We start from the raw sequence: 16168 nt of genomic DNA, 5'->3' as shown, positions 1-16168 counted from the left end.
ACCGTATTTTCCCAAAATAAAGTTGCACCTGACTATAAGTCGCACTGGGTCAAAATCGCATTGTTGAGATAAAACAAATCAGTCGTACAGACAGAGGTTGCATTCGGCAGGCACTAGGACCAGAAAGCAGCAGCACAACTTCCTTTTATCCGCTTAGATGTCAAACGTGCTCTGTGAAGATTACAGTACCTCAGGATCTACAAATCGTATCACTGTGTTTTTGGACTTGTTTAAAATGGGAGAATTTGCTTTAAGTAATTGTGTGTACAGTTTCTCATATTCAAAGAAAGGCGACAAGTAAGCCACATCTGTTCATAACATCTGTAACTCTATGCTGTGCACAAATAAACAGCTTTTAATCCGTGAGTAAAACAATATGCCTGTTGTTTTCTATATATTCATTAATGTTAAAGACTGTCTATCTGTGGATTTTTCTGATATTTGCAGCCGTCTTTGCAATGCATTAATTATCCTGTTCACTGACTGAATCTTTTTACTACGAGTGTTATGAAACGTAATTTTGTGGACATGTGAGGAGGTGCGTTTGACAGCGGTCTAGAGTTTGTCAGAACAATAATCTACCGTCACTATGACTGATTTTTTTCATCTGTTCTGGTGCGCGTTTCACCGGCCGACATCAGTTACATATAAATTATGTGTGCAAGTCGCATCGGACTATAAGTCGAAAAACGTGACTTATATTCCAGAAAATACGGTAATTAACTCGTTAGTAAAGTTGATTGTACAGGTGTTCAAGCAGCTCAAGTGATGAAATCCACAACATACTGGATTATTTACAAAAAAATAAGATATATATTTCTTAAGATAAATAAAAAACTGTTGGTGGTTTCTTGCAATATAATTTTTTTCATCGTATTTTAGTCAACAGTATGTTTTATTTAAAACTTTATTCAGAGCCGTAGCCTAGCAGGCTGCGCTCATGACATGCGGTGCTGATGCATCGTGGGTGACCCGAGTTCGAGTCCCGGCTCATGAGGTCCTTTCCCGATCCCATTCCCACTCTTCTCCCTCTCATTTCCTGTCACCTCTCTACTTTCCCTATTCCATTAGGCCATAAAAATAAAATCTTTACAAGTTAAATTAACGTCATGATGCATATTTTTTTATTGGTCTTGATTTTCATTGACAAAAAAAACAACCTTTGGCATCGAACATTTGTGTCAGTTATTTCATTGATGAGATTAACACTGGTGTGAATGCCCTATAGTGCAGACGCAAGTTCTCATCCCGCTAACAATCAGACCACAGATCACCATCCAATGTAACCAATGTTTGCATTTAGTTAATAAAACATTTAAAAAAAGACATACAATTATTGCATTGATGTGAACTGAGTGCGTGTAAACTGACCTGAGAACAGGGTGGCAGGGCTCCTGCACAGCGGGTGAGGGTTGTGTCTGATGTTGTCGAGGGTCACACTCTTCTGTTTGATGGCCTGCAACAACTCCTCCACCTTCTCATTATCTGAAACACACCAGAGAAGACAGACAGACAGACAGCCATTAGAGGCACAGCTTATGAAAACATATTTTGTTCGCTGCTTCCCCCTGCAGGTGGCTGGTCTCACAGAATGTTTTGTATTTTAACTGCTTCAAAATGTGAAATTTTTGTGTCAATGTGAAAACCACCATAAGTACTAGCCAGTGTTGGGGAGCAGTTCACTAAAAGTAGCGACACTAATAACTTTACATTTGTCAGTAGCATGACATGTTTCAGCTATTTTCACAATACTGTAGCTTTTCCAGGAACAACCTACATTTTCCAACAAGTAGTGCTGCACCACCACAAAACGCTACACATTTAAGTGAATCGGTTCTTTTGGACGGTTCATGCAAATGTTTTTTTTTTGTTTTTTTTTTTTTATAAATAAATAATTACATTATATTAAGTGTTGGGAAATCCGATTAATTTTAGTGAGTCAGTTCTTTCAGACAGTTCATGTAAATGAACTAGTTCACATACTGTAAATGATTCACTGATTCACTTCAGCTACACACAGCCATAAAGGGACTTTTTTTTTTTTTTTTTTTTACCGAAGTTTTTACTTTTCTGTTTATCATAATATTTTGATTCAGTAATATAGAATAATGTATATTACGTGCTTATTATTAGTGTATATTAAGTATAAATGAATGTTCAATTGAGTGTTGATTAACCATTACAAAAATGAACCATAGTTTTACTATAGTAATATTGTAGTAAATATGACTGTAGTAACCATGGTTCATTTTGTGGTTACTATGGTTTTACTACAAACACCATGAATTTTGTAAGGGAATGTCAGTGTAATTAAATATACAGTGCATTCGGAAAGTATTCAGACCCCTTCATTTTTTTTTCAGACCCCTTCAATGTTGCAGCCTTATGCTAAAATGCTTTAATTTTTTTCACATCAATCTACACTCCATACCCCATTATGACAAAGCAAAAACCAGAGTTTAGATAACTTTGCAAATTTATAAAAAAACAAAAAAACAAAACTGAAATATCACATTGACATAAGTATTCAGACCCTTAACTCAATACTTAGTTGAAGCACCTTTGGCAGTGCTTACAGCCTCTAGTCGTTTTGGGTATGATGCAACAAGCTTTGCACACTTGGATTTGGGGATTTTCTGCCATTCTTCTCAGCAGATCCTCTCGAGCTCTGTCAGGTTGGATGGGGACCGTCAGTGGGCAGTCATTTTCAGGTCTCTCCAGAGATGTTCGATTGGGTTCAAGTCCGGGCTCTGGCTGGGCCACTCAAAGACATTCACAGAGCTGTCCTAAGCCACTCTTGCATTATCCTGGCTGTGTGCTTAGGGTCATTGTCCTGTTGGAAGGTGAACCTTCAGCCCAGTCTGAGGTCCTGAGCACTCTGGACCAGGTTTTCATTAAGGATATCTCTGTATGTTGGTGCGTTCAGCTTTCCTTCTACTCTGACCAGTCCCTCAGTTCCTGCCGCTGAAAAACACCCCCACAGCATGATGTTACCACCACCATGCTTCATTGTTGTGATGGTATTGCGCAGATGATGAGTGGTGCCTGGTTTCCTCCAGACATGACGCTTGGAATTGAGACCAAACAGTTCAATCTTCGTTTCATCAGACCAGAGAATCTTGTTTCTCACAGTCTGAGAGTCCTTTGGGCGCTTTTTAGCATTCTTGCACTGAGGAGAGGCTTCCTTTCGGCCACTCTACCATAAAGCCCAGATCAGTGGAGTGTTGCAGTGATGGTTATCCTTCTGCAAGTTTCTCCCATCTCCATACATGATCTCTGGAGCTCAACCAGAGTGACCATCGGGTTCTTTGTCACCTCTCTTACCATGGCCCTTCTCCCCCGATTACTCAGTTTGGCCAGGCGGCTAGCTCTAGGAAGAGTCCTGGTTGTTCCAAACTTCTTCCATTTAAGAATTATTGAGGCTACTGTGCTCTTGGGAACCTTCAATGCAGCCAAAATTTTTTTGTAGCCTTCCCCAGATCTGTGCCTCAACACAATCCTGTCTCTGAGCTCTGCAAGCAGTTCCTTTGACCTCATGGCTTGGTTTTTGTGCTGATATACATTTTCAGCTGTGAGACCTTATATAGACAGGTGTGTGCCTTTTCAAATCATGTCCAATCAATTGAATTTGCCACAGGTGGACTCAAATCAAAGTGCAGAAACATCTCAAAGATGATCCAGAGAAATGGGATGCACCTGAGCTCAATTTCATGTGTCATAGCAAAGTACTTATGTCAACGTGATATTTCAGTTTTTCTTTTTAATAAATTTGTAAAGTAATCAAAACTCTGGTATTTGCTTTGTCATTATGGGGTATGGAGTGTAGATTCATGTAAAAAAAAAAAAAAAAAAATATATATATATATATATATATTTTAAATTAATAAATTAATGTGAAAAAAATGAAGGGGTCTGAATACTTTCTGAATGCACTGTATAGGTTATATTCAAAACTGATTGCAGAATTAAAAAATACCATCCCTTTGTGAAGCGTACTAAAGTTAAAATTAACCGAACCCCAGACCCCTGTTTTCAAGTGTGGTTCCTGAGTTCACAGCAACCAAACAAACGTAACTCTGATGTCTAACAGTGTGTAGTAGTGTGCAGTACCTCTCCTCTGCTGCTGTGTGATATGGTTTAGGCTGAAGATGTTTAAGAAACGTTTCTTGTCCTCTAGTTCAGGGCTGTTGTTCATATCATCTGCAGTGAATCGTGTGCTCAGGGGGGTGATGGGGGAGCGTTTGCTCTGGACCGTGGGAGGTGAGGGACTCCTCTCTCTCAGCATACGTCTCCTTTTCCTCCTCTTCACCTCCATCATCTCCTCTCGATGGGCCATAGTCGTCAGGCCAAACATCCGCAGAAACTCCACCTTCTGCAGAGAGAGGGGACAGGGTTTAGAGGACTTTTGACTAATTATATGATGTATTCACAAATGGGTCGAGTTCAGCAAAATCTAACATGATATCAAAGCAAAGAATAGTCGTGATTAATCATGTTTTGCAATGTTTTATTGGTGAACTCTACAGTGATGTGTGTGATGTGTTGCTTACCTCAGTGGAATCATCTAGTTTGAGTGGTGGTTGTTCTGCAACTCTTCGGAGATGAGCTCGCACCTCCTCCTCATCGCTCTCATCATAAGAGTCGTCCAGCTCATAGTAATAACCTACACAAACATCACTCATCAACTCTTACAGTAGTAGTTCTCAATTGTTTTGGTCACGCCCCATGACAAAAGTTTTATTACATTTTTTTTTTATTATTAAAACATTTATTCTTTCAGTTTTCACTGTTCTGCTATATAAAAAAAAGTTCATTGAAAAAATAATCTGAGGTTTGTCATCAGGCTTACATTGTTCAGTTATTTTCTGTACTTTCTATGTTAAATACATAAATAAAACATTTTAATTATGCCTTTATGCTTTTAAAACATCCAAAAATAGAATAAAAAAAGTGATTCTACTGCAGAAGCAATGTTAATATATAATAGCCAAAAACCTCACCCAGAAATAAAACTTCTGCCATTATTTACTCATCGTTCAAAACCAGTATGACTTTTTTAATTCATGAAACACAAGACTGAGGGATGAGAGGATTGTAATTTTGACTGTCAAGCTCCAGCACATAAAAGTCGTCCATAACCCATGCACTATATTCCGATTCTTTTTTGAAGCTGCACAATAGTGTTTTGTGAGGAACAGACCGAAATTTAAAGCTTAAGTATGTAATTTCTGCGACACTAGCGGCACCGTATGGAATCGCAAAAATAAACAATGTTTTCAAAACAGCTATCCAAATACATTGTTCAAACAGTCATAAAGTCCTGCTCAACTCATGCCATTAGTTGAGTAACTTGTTGTGCGTGCAGTCTAAGCGGGTAACTCAAAACAAACAGGAATTTTTGCAACAGAGACACAGTGTTTACAGTTTTCGAGAAAATGAACCTATGAATGTTGTACTTAAAAGTTGTCTCTGCATATAAAGCTGGCAAAGAAGAAAGTATTTTAACACTGAAGAAGTTACAAAGTTCAGCTTTAAGAGTTAATTCACCTCTTCAACCCTTGAATCTGGTGCGCAGGCGAGAACGACTTTGGGTCAAAACATAGTCTATGCAAGTACGTGAATGCAGACACAACACAAGCGCTTTACTGGTACTGCTAAACATGTACCTTTCTCTCTGGCTTCTCTGCGTCTCTTCTCCTCCAGATCGAGTTTGCTGATGGCTCGTCTGTGTTGCTGCAGGAACTCATCGTACACTAGCATGGCGTCATGCGTGACCCGTGAAGAACCCTGCAGGCTCTTAAACGACCCGCTGGGCTTCAGACCTGTGCTCAGCTCTCCATATGGACCTGACAGACTCAACGGTGCCCTCTGCTGGTTCAGAAAACTCTGTGTGGATTTCTCCAGGTCGGCAAGGAAAGTGTTTGGTTCGGCAAAGCTACTGGGCCTGATGGGGGGGTATTTGTCCAGACCTTCCCGTTTCCGGGCTCCCTCCTCCAGCCTCTCTGGGATGAAATGCCGCTCATGTTTGGAGGGTGGCAGGGGGAGCCGGCTCATATCATAGTGACCCAGGCCCAGAGGTTCGTGCAGGGGGCGTCTTGAGTCAGTGGAGGTCTCGATCAGTGACGCAGGGTTCCAGAGCGTGGTGGGTGGTGGAGGGCCATTGTCTCTGTGCGGGTGTTTTGGGGAGATGAGAGGGGGCGGAGCTCCAAGGTGAAGATGGGCATCTCTGTCTCTTTCTCGATCTCTGCTGCTAGGCTCGTGATGGTTTGGTACAGGTCTATGAGACGGAAAAATACTCTGTAATTAACACTAACACAAACTTTGTTACACACTTTGGCTTTGTTAGCTCTGACCTCTGCAATGCATCCTAAAGGACTGCACTCAATCCATTTAACATAAAAGAATCACAACATTTCTTCAATTGATTAACTTATTTGAATTCTTGATTAATTAACCCTATAATGCTGCCTGTATCAAATTTGATATGCTATTTTATAAAGTCTGTGCATCATTAACATAATCAACATTTTGCAGAAAATCCGAGAAGGGTACAGCTGCAAGCATTGTTTCAAAAAGGGGTGTGAGCTCCAAATCGCCATTAGAGATGTAAAGAGCCCCTAACCTTTCCCCAACCATAACCGTGAGTGCAAGTGACGCCCCCTTTTGGAGTTGGCACAACCCCCTATTGGAGTAACCATGCCCCTTTCTGTAGTAACCCCACCCTCTTTTGGAGATTTTGCCCCTATTTGGAGGTCTCCGGCCTGCAGCTATACCTACTTGGAAAACCCTGTAGTCTGCAATGTCCTAGATGTCTGCTGCCACCTGGTGGACGTTTCCAGGCATTTCTTGATGACATTTTTTATTTTTATTTCCAAAAATGTCCGCTTTTGTTTTGCATGCACTTTTTTTATGTGAAATCTTTGCTGATTTTAATAAATTAAAAGTGAAATGTTAATATATTGTTACTTATATTTTAAAATGAGTATTTGCTGAATATAAGCAACTTGTGCTTGTTTAAAATTTTGTATATTATTTTATTGAAAACGCCCGCTGAAATCCATGAATCAAATATGATACAATATATGATATCAAATATGATACAAAAGGCTTTTGAGGTAAATCTCTCAATCACCATTCCATTCATGCACACCACAAAAAAATATCATAGAGCTATGAAAATTCTTACATTCTAAAATTCTAATTCTTACTTTTTATATGATATATTTAAAGTGTGAACTAATATTTGTGTATATTTTCATATATGCAGCCTGCTCTGTCATTATAAATATCTCATTATTTTACATTACAAGCTAATATGATGTCATCTTACCATCAGTTCCTGAGACCCAGCAAAAATGTTTTACAATTTCCCTTTTTTAAATGTCAATATAGTGTTTGATGCAAAAAATACATATGATAAAATGTTTACTGAAAAATAATATTTTATTCATATTGTATTTGATGTGCTGAATTGAACTGTGATACATTTCAATCCATATTTATAGACCAAGGAGAGGAAGTTGTCATGGCCAAACTCTCAAACATTTGGCATCTCTGAAAAGCCCAGGGATTCCTCTGATAATACCCCAAAATGTACCAATGTAGCATGTATGGACTAAGAAAAACTTCAATAACAAATGTCCTACACAAAAATGAATTGCTGGGCCTCAGGAGGATAATGACCTTTAAAGCATAATATATCAAACATGATACATAAAAAATAAATGAAAAAAGTGCTAATTTTTTTTTCTTTTTTTTTTTGACAATTCTTTCATATGTCTTAAATATGAAAATATGAAAACCATATTTCATATGGTTTACAGGCTTAAAACCAGCAGTTCACAAGAACCGATTCACGAAAATGTGTTAGACTTCCCAAAAATACAGGGAACTTGTATATACAGTATATTCATAGAATATTCTCAGACTGCTCAACTCAACTCCTAGGAATTCTGCCAACTACTGAATACAATTCAGAAATTCAGTCACAACAATTCAACTGAAGCAGAAATGTACTCTAATGTCAAATGGACTCAGCCTGAACCCAAGGCCTAGTGTGAAAACCTCTTACCTTTGTCCCTCTATCTGCAGGTCCGTGATATCGCCCTGTCTGCCCAGGTCCAGATGCTGCTCAAGTACCTGCTGACGAAACTCGGACACCTGGTACTGCCTGTCCTCTTTCTCTTGCCGTATCTTTCGTTGCCGGGCCAACCAGCGATCTTCCTCATTATTGCGCTGCAGCATGGTGGCAGCTGTGAGAACGGCAGGCCCCGCCCCTCCAGGGCCCAGATACATGCTATGGGCAGAGACAAGGCTGGGCATGGGGTGATGGGTGGAGTTTAGAGAGTGATGGAGAGCAGGCTGAAGGGGTTTAGGAGTGGAGAGGAGGGGCTCTTTGGTTTTATCTGGGAGAAAAAAAAGAAAAGAAAAAAAGAGTAATAATGAATAGCTTTGTAAAATGATGAGTGTGACAGGTAAGCCATATTATAATGGTGAGAAGTTTCTGCTTTTTTATATTTTTGTCCTCATGAAATGCGAAACGCTGTGCATAAAATAGTCATGTTTCCATCCAAATTACGAATTTTAATTATGCCTTTTTTTTTTTAGCAAAAACAATTTGTAAAAAAAGCAGCTTTTCCATCCCATGTGTTCAAGAGAACAAATCATCACTTCAGGGGAAACTGCAGCAAAGTGGAAGTTGTAGCCACTGGCGAGGCCACTGTGACTCTTTTGTTCAATTTAATAAACTACTTGAGGTTTAGAGCATGCAGACAAAACGCTCTGACGAACTTCATGTTCACGATTATGTGCGATTGGCAGCAGATGCCTTATATCTGGGGACTAAAACTTGTCAGGCCGTTTTGGGAGGTAATTGTAGCCAATCATTTTGATGACAGACATTGGCTGCGGCTTTTTTATAATGACCAGGGGCCTCATGTATAAAGAACTGTGTAGGTTTTATAGTACAATTAGGTGTATGCCTAAATCGGAAAAAGTGCAACCGCACAAAAGTTTCAGATTTACTAAACCGTACGTATGCCAGAACCTGTGCAAACATTCCTTTATAAAACCCAGTTAGCACCAGATTGTCCAGATAGTCCCCTCCCCATCTCCTCCCAGAAATAAGCATATATGCAGCACCAGCCCATGGGTTTGTGGGGCCCTAGGCGAAATCTTGAAAATGGGCCCCCGGTGTGAAAACTGTCATAACTTTAAAACATCCATGGAACCACTGCAGACGTGATGATCAGATTTTTTTAATAGAAACCACTAAAAAAGAAGCACTATACTGTATCGCTTGGTAGATGACAAATAACGTGTCCAATAGCTTTTTTTCCAAACATTAAGATGTTAGGTTAAAATGTACATGCATGGATAATGGAATATGTGTATTTTAGGTGCTGTGACAAGTCACCATTTTATCGCATTAATTTGACTGCCTTTCAACTTTTTTCTAGAAGTACATATAAACCAGTGTCTCAATTAATATGAGGTCATGGAAACCACAAGTATGATAATAACTGTGTAACAGTATTATGTATAAATAAAATGACATATTTTAAATAGGGCCTATAAACACAACACCTCGAAATATATATTTGTAAACAAATGTAAAGAATAAACGCATATCTCGTAGAGAGCAGAGATCTTTGCAGATAGGATGGTTTGGTTATTTTCCGGATTAATTGCTCATATGTTAACTCTATGTGAGTTTTTTGCGTCTATATATCATCAGTGTCTGAATTCCTTCCCCAGCAGATTATTCTTGAGAAAACGTGAAACCCCTAATGATTTGACAAGCGCTGTTTCTGCTATCCTTTACAAAAAGTAAACCTCAAAGACTCAAATAGCCACAAAGCAATATTTTTCATAACTTATTTCCTGTGTTTCTGTCAGGCATGAGCATTATTCAGCAAGGTGCGATCTGTCTAATAATACTGTTATAAGAAGCGGCACTCAAGTACCCAGCAATGCTTTGCGTTATTAATAAATTATGCAGATTAGTGTGTACTGCTTAGCTTTACTTCTTGCCGATTTTAGATGCACTGCTGTTATATTATTTATTGTAACTTTCAGTTATTTGTCTTTTTGTGATTATTCAGAGCTCATTTTATACTTAATATGTTGTTTTTAGTTTTCACCATCATTGTGATTTGTATGTTAAATGATCAGGTTCACGCGTGTTGATAGTTTCCCTGAGTGTGTGTGCGTGATAGAAACCATTGGACAGCAGAGAATTTCTAAATAAAAGTCATCAATGTTTCTTAATTTTATGACTTGTTTATCTACTTTGCACGTGTTCACGGGGCCCCCCAGGAACATCGGGGCCCAAGGCGGCCGCCTGTATCGCCTGTAGGACGGGCCAGCCCTGCATATATGGAGTACAACTTCTGTTTTTACAAAGCCAAAGAGAGAGAGAGCCAAAACATTATGACCGCCTGCCTAATATGCTGTTGGTCCTCCGTGTGCCGGCAAAACAGCGCCGACCTGCCGATGCATGGACTCTACAAGACACCTGAAGGTGTCCTGTGGTATCTGGCACCAAGATAATAGCAGCAGATCTTTCAACTTCTGTAAGCTGCGAGGATTGGACTTGTTGGTCCAGCACAACCCACAGATGCTCAATCGGATTGAGATCTGGGGAATTTGGAGGCCAGGGCAACACCCTGAACTCTTCATCATGTTCCTCAAACCATTCTCGAACAATGTGTGCAGTGTGGCAGTGCGCATTATCCTGCTGAAAGAGGCCACTGCCATCAGGGAATACCATTGCCATGAAGGGGTGTACCTGGTCTGCAACAATGTTTAGGTGGGTGGCACTTGTAAAATTGATGTCCACATGAATGGCCGGACCCAGGGTTTCCCAGCAGAACATTGCTCAGAGCACACACTCCCTCCACCGGCTTGTTGTCTTCCCACAGTGCATCCTGGTGCCATCACTTCCCCAGGTAAATGGTGCACACGTACACGGCCGTCCATGTGATGTAAAACAAAACGGGACTCTTCGGACCAAACTACCTTCTTGCCACGCAGCCCCATCTGCAGCAGGGTGCAATGCCCTGTGTGCTGTGACACATTCCTCCCATAACCATTATTAACATTTTCTGTGACTTGGCCACAGTAGGCTTTCTGTCGGTTTGGACCAGACGGGATAGTCTTCATTGCCCTCGCTCATCGCATTAGGTGCCCAACACCCTGTCGCCGATTTGTGGTTTGTTCCTCCTCGGACCACTGTCGGTAGGTACTCACCACTTCTGACCGGGAGCACCCCAAAAGCCTTACTGTTTAAGAGATATTCCGACTTAGTCGTCTGGCCATAACAATTTGGCCCTTGTCGAAGTCACTCAGGTCTTTACTCCTGCCCATTTTTCCTGCATTCAACACGTTGACTACAAGAACTGATTGTTCGCTTACCATCTAATCTACCCAGACCTTGACACGTGGCCTTGTTAGGAGATGATCAACGTTTTGGCTCATCAGTGTATAAGGCATATGAAATGTTACAAAATTGAATGATGAAGGCCTGGTAAAAAGTTTTAAAAAGTCAGTTTTAATGTGACAGCTAAAAGAAAAATAGTTTAAACCTGTTCATTTTAATAAAACTCAACCCCTAGGACATATAAGTGCATATAAGACATATAAGAAGTTGAAGAAACACCCATATATATGAATGTGTTGTTCTGTTATGACATATACTTTTGTGAAATTGTTTTGGAACATGACGGACTGAGAATACATTTTCCTACCAGCTCTGTTCGCAGTAATTCTGTCGGCAGATTTGGCTCTGTCATCTGCAGGGCCTCTGAGTGCATGAAGCTCCGCCAGATAGTGGCTCTCCATGGCCTTCTCTCGCGCCGCCCGCTCCTTCTGCCGCTCTAGCTCTCTCTCGCGCTCTCTCTCTTTCTCCCTCTCCCTCTCTCGCTCCCGCTCTCTCTCTCTCTCACGCTCCAGTTCTTTCTCTCTCTCCCTTTCTCGCTGACGCTCTTTTTCTCGCTCGGCCTCTCGTTCTCGCTCTTTCTCTCGCTCACGCTCTCTCTCTCTCTGCCGCAGCTCGTCCTCCATCTGGAGTCTGTGGAGACACACCACACACACAGACATGAGCTCAAATTACATAAACACACAGCAAATATGTGCGTGTATGTGTGTGTTTATGGATGCCATACAGTGTTGGGGAAGCTACTTTTGAAACTAGACATTTAAATAAAAACTATTATATGTAATCAGAACAGTATTTATCAAGCACAAAACAAGGGCTGAGGATTTCAATTTGGGGGACAGCATTAAACGGCATTTGAACACACTATAAAACACCATCATTTATATAGTGAAAAAGCATATAACAGTGAAAAACAGTGACAAACTAAATTAAACAGAAGTGAGTTCAAATGAATCTGTAATAAATGACTCACTAAAATTAATCTGAGGCTGTACCACGGTACAGTGATGACATCAGATAATAAATTAACTGCACTGCGATATATGAAAAAGCATTCGAATGATTACCATGATAGTTATTAACTATTCCAAAGTACTTCAAAGAATACCATGGTACAACTTGGTTCATGACAAGAAATCATGGTATTACCATGGTACTTTTTTAAAAGTGCAATGCAGGTGTTGTTGGATACCTCTCTGACAGGCGCTCGGACTGCAGGCCGGAGAGTGACGGGTGACTCAGGTCTCCAGGGTAACGAACCCCCGGCAGGTGCATGTGTACTGCAGACGGGTGTAGAGGGGGGAGAGCACCCCCTGCAGGAAGTGAATAGTACGGAGACCTCAGCGCTGACAGACAGAACGGATCGTCCATTCTGAGAGAAACAGAGACAGACGTCATGTCCACTGTGCATGTTTAAAAGGATAGCTCACCTAAAATTCTTCCATAATCTACACTCAGATTATTGTTAATATCAGTGAAAACAAATAATGGCTATTGAACGGCTTCAGAAGACTTGGAATATAGTGCACAATAGAGGACGTCCGATAGTGGATTTTGCCGATACGATAACTAAGGTTATGAGAAAGGCTGGTAACCGATTAACCAAAGGTTTTCAAATTGATTTCTAGAATGTAAAAATAACATTCTAGAAATCTTTCTTTATTATAGCGGGCAAAGACAAGGAGTCTAAAATGAATGAAATCCCAAATGCAGTTTTTTTTTTCAATAAACCCCAATAATAACCAGAAAAATGAAGATTTGTAGCATAACGCAGGACTTTTAAGTATAAACAAGCCCAAAACACACTGGGGACTCTTATTTTGAAATGACTAAATGATGTAAAAACATTGATAACCGATAGTTCCAAAAAGCAACTACTGGCACCGATTAATTGTTAAAAATGATATATCAGTCTACCTCTAGTGCACAAGCCATATGGACTACTTTTATGATACTATTATGTTGCTCTTATGCTCTTTTTGGAGCTTGACAGTGTTAATCATCATTTACTGTCATTGTATAAAAAAGACAAACACATAAAAAACATCTCCATTTGTGTTCCAGCAGAAAGTCATGAGGGTAGGTAAACGATGACGGAATTTTAACTTGCTGTTTACTGAACTAACAGTACACACAGAGTCTCAGCGAATCTCTCTGGATGTTTAAATTTGTCGGTGTACCTGTATGGTGCGAAGGAGGGGTGTGGCAGGTATCCGGGGTGGTAATAGGCTGCAGCAGCTGCAGCGGTGGCAGGATCCAGTCCCAGCGGTAATGAGGGCATACGGAGCTCCTCTGCCGTGGCGTAAGGACGAAACCCTCTCAGATACTCCTCAGGAACACCAGCTGTGGGCACGCCGTGCGCCATCTGACGGGGCAGACTGACAGAAAAAAAAGTGAATGAAAATTTGGCAGCCCACAGACAGTTTTAAATTTGTTGATATTGTTATTGATTTTGATAGTAGAACACTTCCAGGGTGACTTGAACATTTTTGTTTAGGGAAGTCAGTAATACTCACTTAAGGGGTTGAAAGCGCGAGTCCTGCATCACAGATGCAGGCGTCAGGCCAAATGCGTAAGGGTTCCCGATCATGTGGGCCGTGACCGTGGGACCCCCCTTTTCTTGCGTAGGAGGAGCCTCTGAACTTAACCTGTCTCGGGTAACTCCACGAGGACCAGACTCAGTCTAAACAAACGAGAGAGGAGTGGTTTGTGTTAGAAGTGTGCTGTTACAAGTACAAACATGCTTCTCAAACACACACTGAAAGGGGACTTCTGACACAAAATAAACAACATTTTAAAACATTCTTCTCACATCTACTCAACACCCTCAAAACACTGTGTAAAAGTGAACTGCATGAAATATGAAATATGTTGGTCACATTTGAACCCCCACAAAGAAAAGAAAAGAAATAAGCCATGAACCAAACCAACCAGTTCCAAGATGAATCAAAACATTACAACAATTGACTGAAAACCTAAAAATATGTCAAATTTAGAAAGACAAAGATAGAAGACTATTTACTAACAGAATTGCAAAAAATAAACATTATTTTCATACAGCTTTTCCGAATACTCTTCCAATCTGCCAATGATTTAACAAACAGACAGTACCGCCCCACACGAGTCAGTGCTGTTGTCAATCAACCTACGAATGGCTTACTTATAGTTGAATCTGCATATTAAGGTGGCGAAGGAGAAAGTAGTTTAACATCATAAAGTTACACACTTCAGCTTTAAATTGTTTTATGTGTGAATGAGCTACTCACGTGAATCATTGCAAATGATGTAATACAGTCATAAACAATGGGACAAAATAATATAAAACTACTGACTATTGATTCTAAATATAAAGTACTATGTATTTGAAGTTCATTGCAAAATATTTAACCCTTTAAGCTTGGATGGGACCGCCAGTGGGCCGGTGAGAAACAAATAATAATTGTAAAAATATTGATAACTACAGTCTTGACCAACACAAAATAGGTATCGTTTGAAAGCTTAGAAGCTTTACTTTCCGACGCATGCAGGCATTATGACCAAAACTGAACAAGTGCTTTGAAATTTGCAGACAAATCAGAAGTGTTCCATTTTGATCATTTATATTAAAAACAAAATTGCACTGTACATATTGCAATTAGTAAAAACATCAAACTCATGAACAGCCATGTGTCATATGTTGTTGGAAAACTCTCAAAGAGTAGAATACAACCACCTATTCGTTTTACTCACAGACAAAAATGTAGCAAGTAATAGCTAAGTATATTTCTTTGACAATTTTGTTGGTGTTGCTTATATACTGCTTTTGCGCTTATAACATCACGAAAAATAAACGGAACATAAAATCTCACATTCCATTACTTTGAGGAGGTGATTATCTTTCAAACGAACCCATACACAAGGTAATAATCCACATGAAGCACAATGTTACATATAGCCACCAGGAGGTGGTGCCAGGTAAATGACACAAACTCCATGTAGACTCAAGGCACTCGTTCTGTGAAATCTCATGACTAAACTCATGTCTCCATGCATACCTTTAGTCATTGTTGTGTTTGCATGTGTAATTAGTTCTTTTGTGCAAATATAATGTTTTATTTGTTTGGAGAGGCTTTTGGACATATGGAGATGTTTTTACACACTATGATCATTTATTTTTGTAATGCTATAACTTTTGATTGCTTTGTTGTATCAACAGAAAAAAAAAAAAAAAAAAAAAATCATATACAGTTGTCATGACTGGGAACAAAACAAATGCAGTTTTTCGGAGTATTTATAATTTAAAATAAGAAATTATATATATATATATATATATTGTCTAATATTTCAGCAGTTTCTTATGCTGAGAGTCTTATAATCTACATCATTAATAAAAATGTGAAAAGTTTTCTTTACAGTGATACCAAACACTCAACCCTCTTTGTTTTTTTGTCAAGTTATAAGCCTTTAATTTTGGGTATGCCACTGAAACAGGAAATCTTTAAAAACACCTTCAGAGCTTAAAAGGTTAAAACATATACAAATGTAAATAATTAAAGAGTGTAGAGAGATCAACTCAATTACGTCATTCATAATACTTCATGGAAATAGACGATCACCGCTAAGCTCTTTTGCCACAAATCCTGCTGCCACGGTAACAGCGACTTCTCTGGCTATTATTGAAATCAATTTAATAATAAAATAAATTAAAAATAAATCTGACTTGTGGCTTTTACAGAAGCATACTGTATATCA

General features: G+C 39.5%; 1 protein-coding gene across 9 annotated transcripts in view; it reads right to left on the bottom strand.

Moving 5' to 3' along the window:
- The window catches only part of gse1b (Gse1 coiled-coil protein b), a 362350-nt gene that overhangs the window by 17147 nt on the left and 329035 nt on the right, over positions 1-16168 (bottom strand). For all 9 annotated transcript variants that reach the window (XM_051724483.1, XM_051724484.1, XM_051724485.1 and 6 more), the window contains 9 exons: positions 13954-14120; positions 13618-13815; positions 12630-12809; positions 11748-12070; positions 8072-8405; positions 5667-6277; positions 4551-4663; positions 4111-4372; positions 1372-1485 (listed from right to left, as the gene is read on the bottom strand). In XM_051724483.1, the coding sequence (XP_051580443.1) occupies positions 1372-1485; positions 4111-4372; positions 4551-4663; positions 5667-6277; positions 8072-8405; positions 11748-12070; positions 12630-12809; positions 13618-13815; positions 13954-14120 (2302 nt within the window). The remainder of the gene's footprint in view (positions 1-1371; positions 1486-4110; positions 4373-4550; positions 4664-5666; positions 6278-8071; positions 8406-11747; positions 12071-12629; positions 12810-13617; positions 13816-13953; positions 14121-16168) is intronic.

The sequence above is a fragment of the Myxocyprinus asiaticus genome, chromosome 18, assembly GCF_019703515.2.
Source record: "Myxocyprinus asiaticus isolate MX2 ecotype Aquarium Trade chromosome 18, UBuf_Myxa_2, whole genome shotgun sequence".
NCBI lineage: Eukaryota > Metazoa > Chordata > Actinopteri > Cypriniformes > Catostomidae > Myxocyprinus > Myxocyprinus asiaticus.
This window is presented reverse-complemented; position numbering and strand designations above follow the sequence as displayed.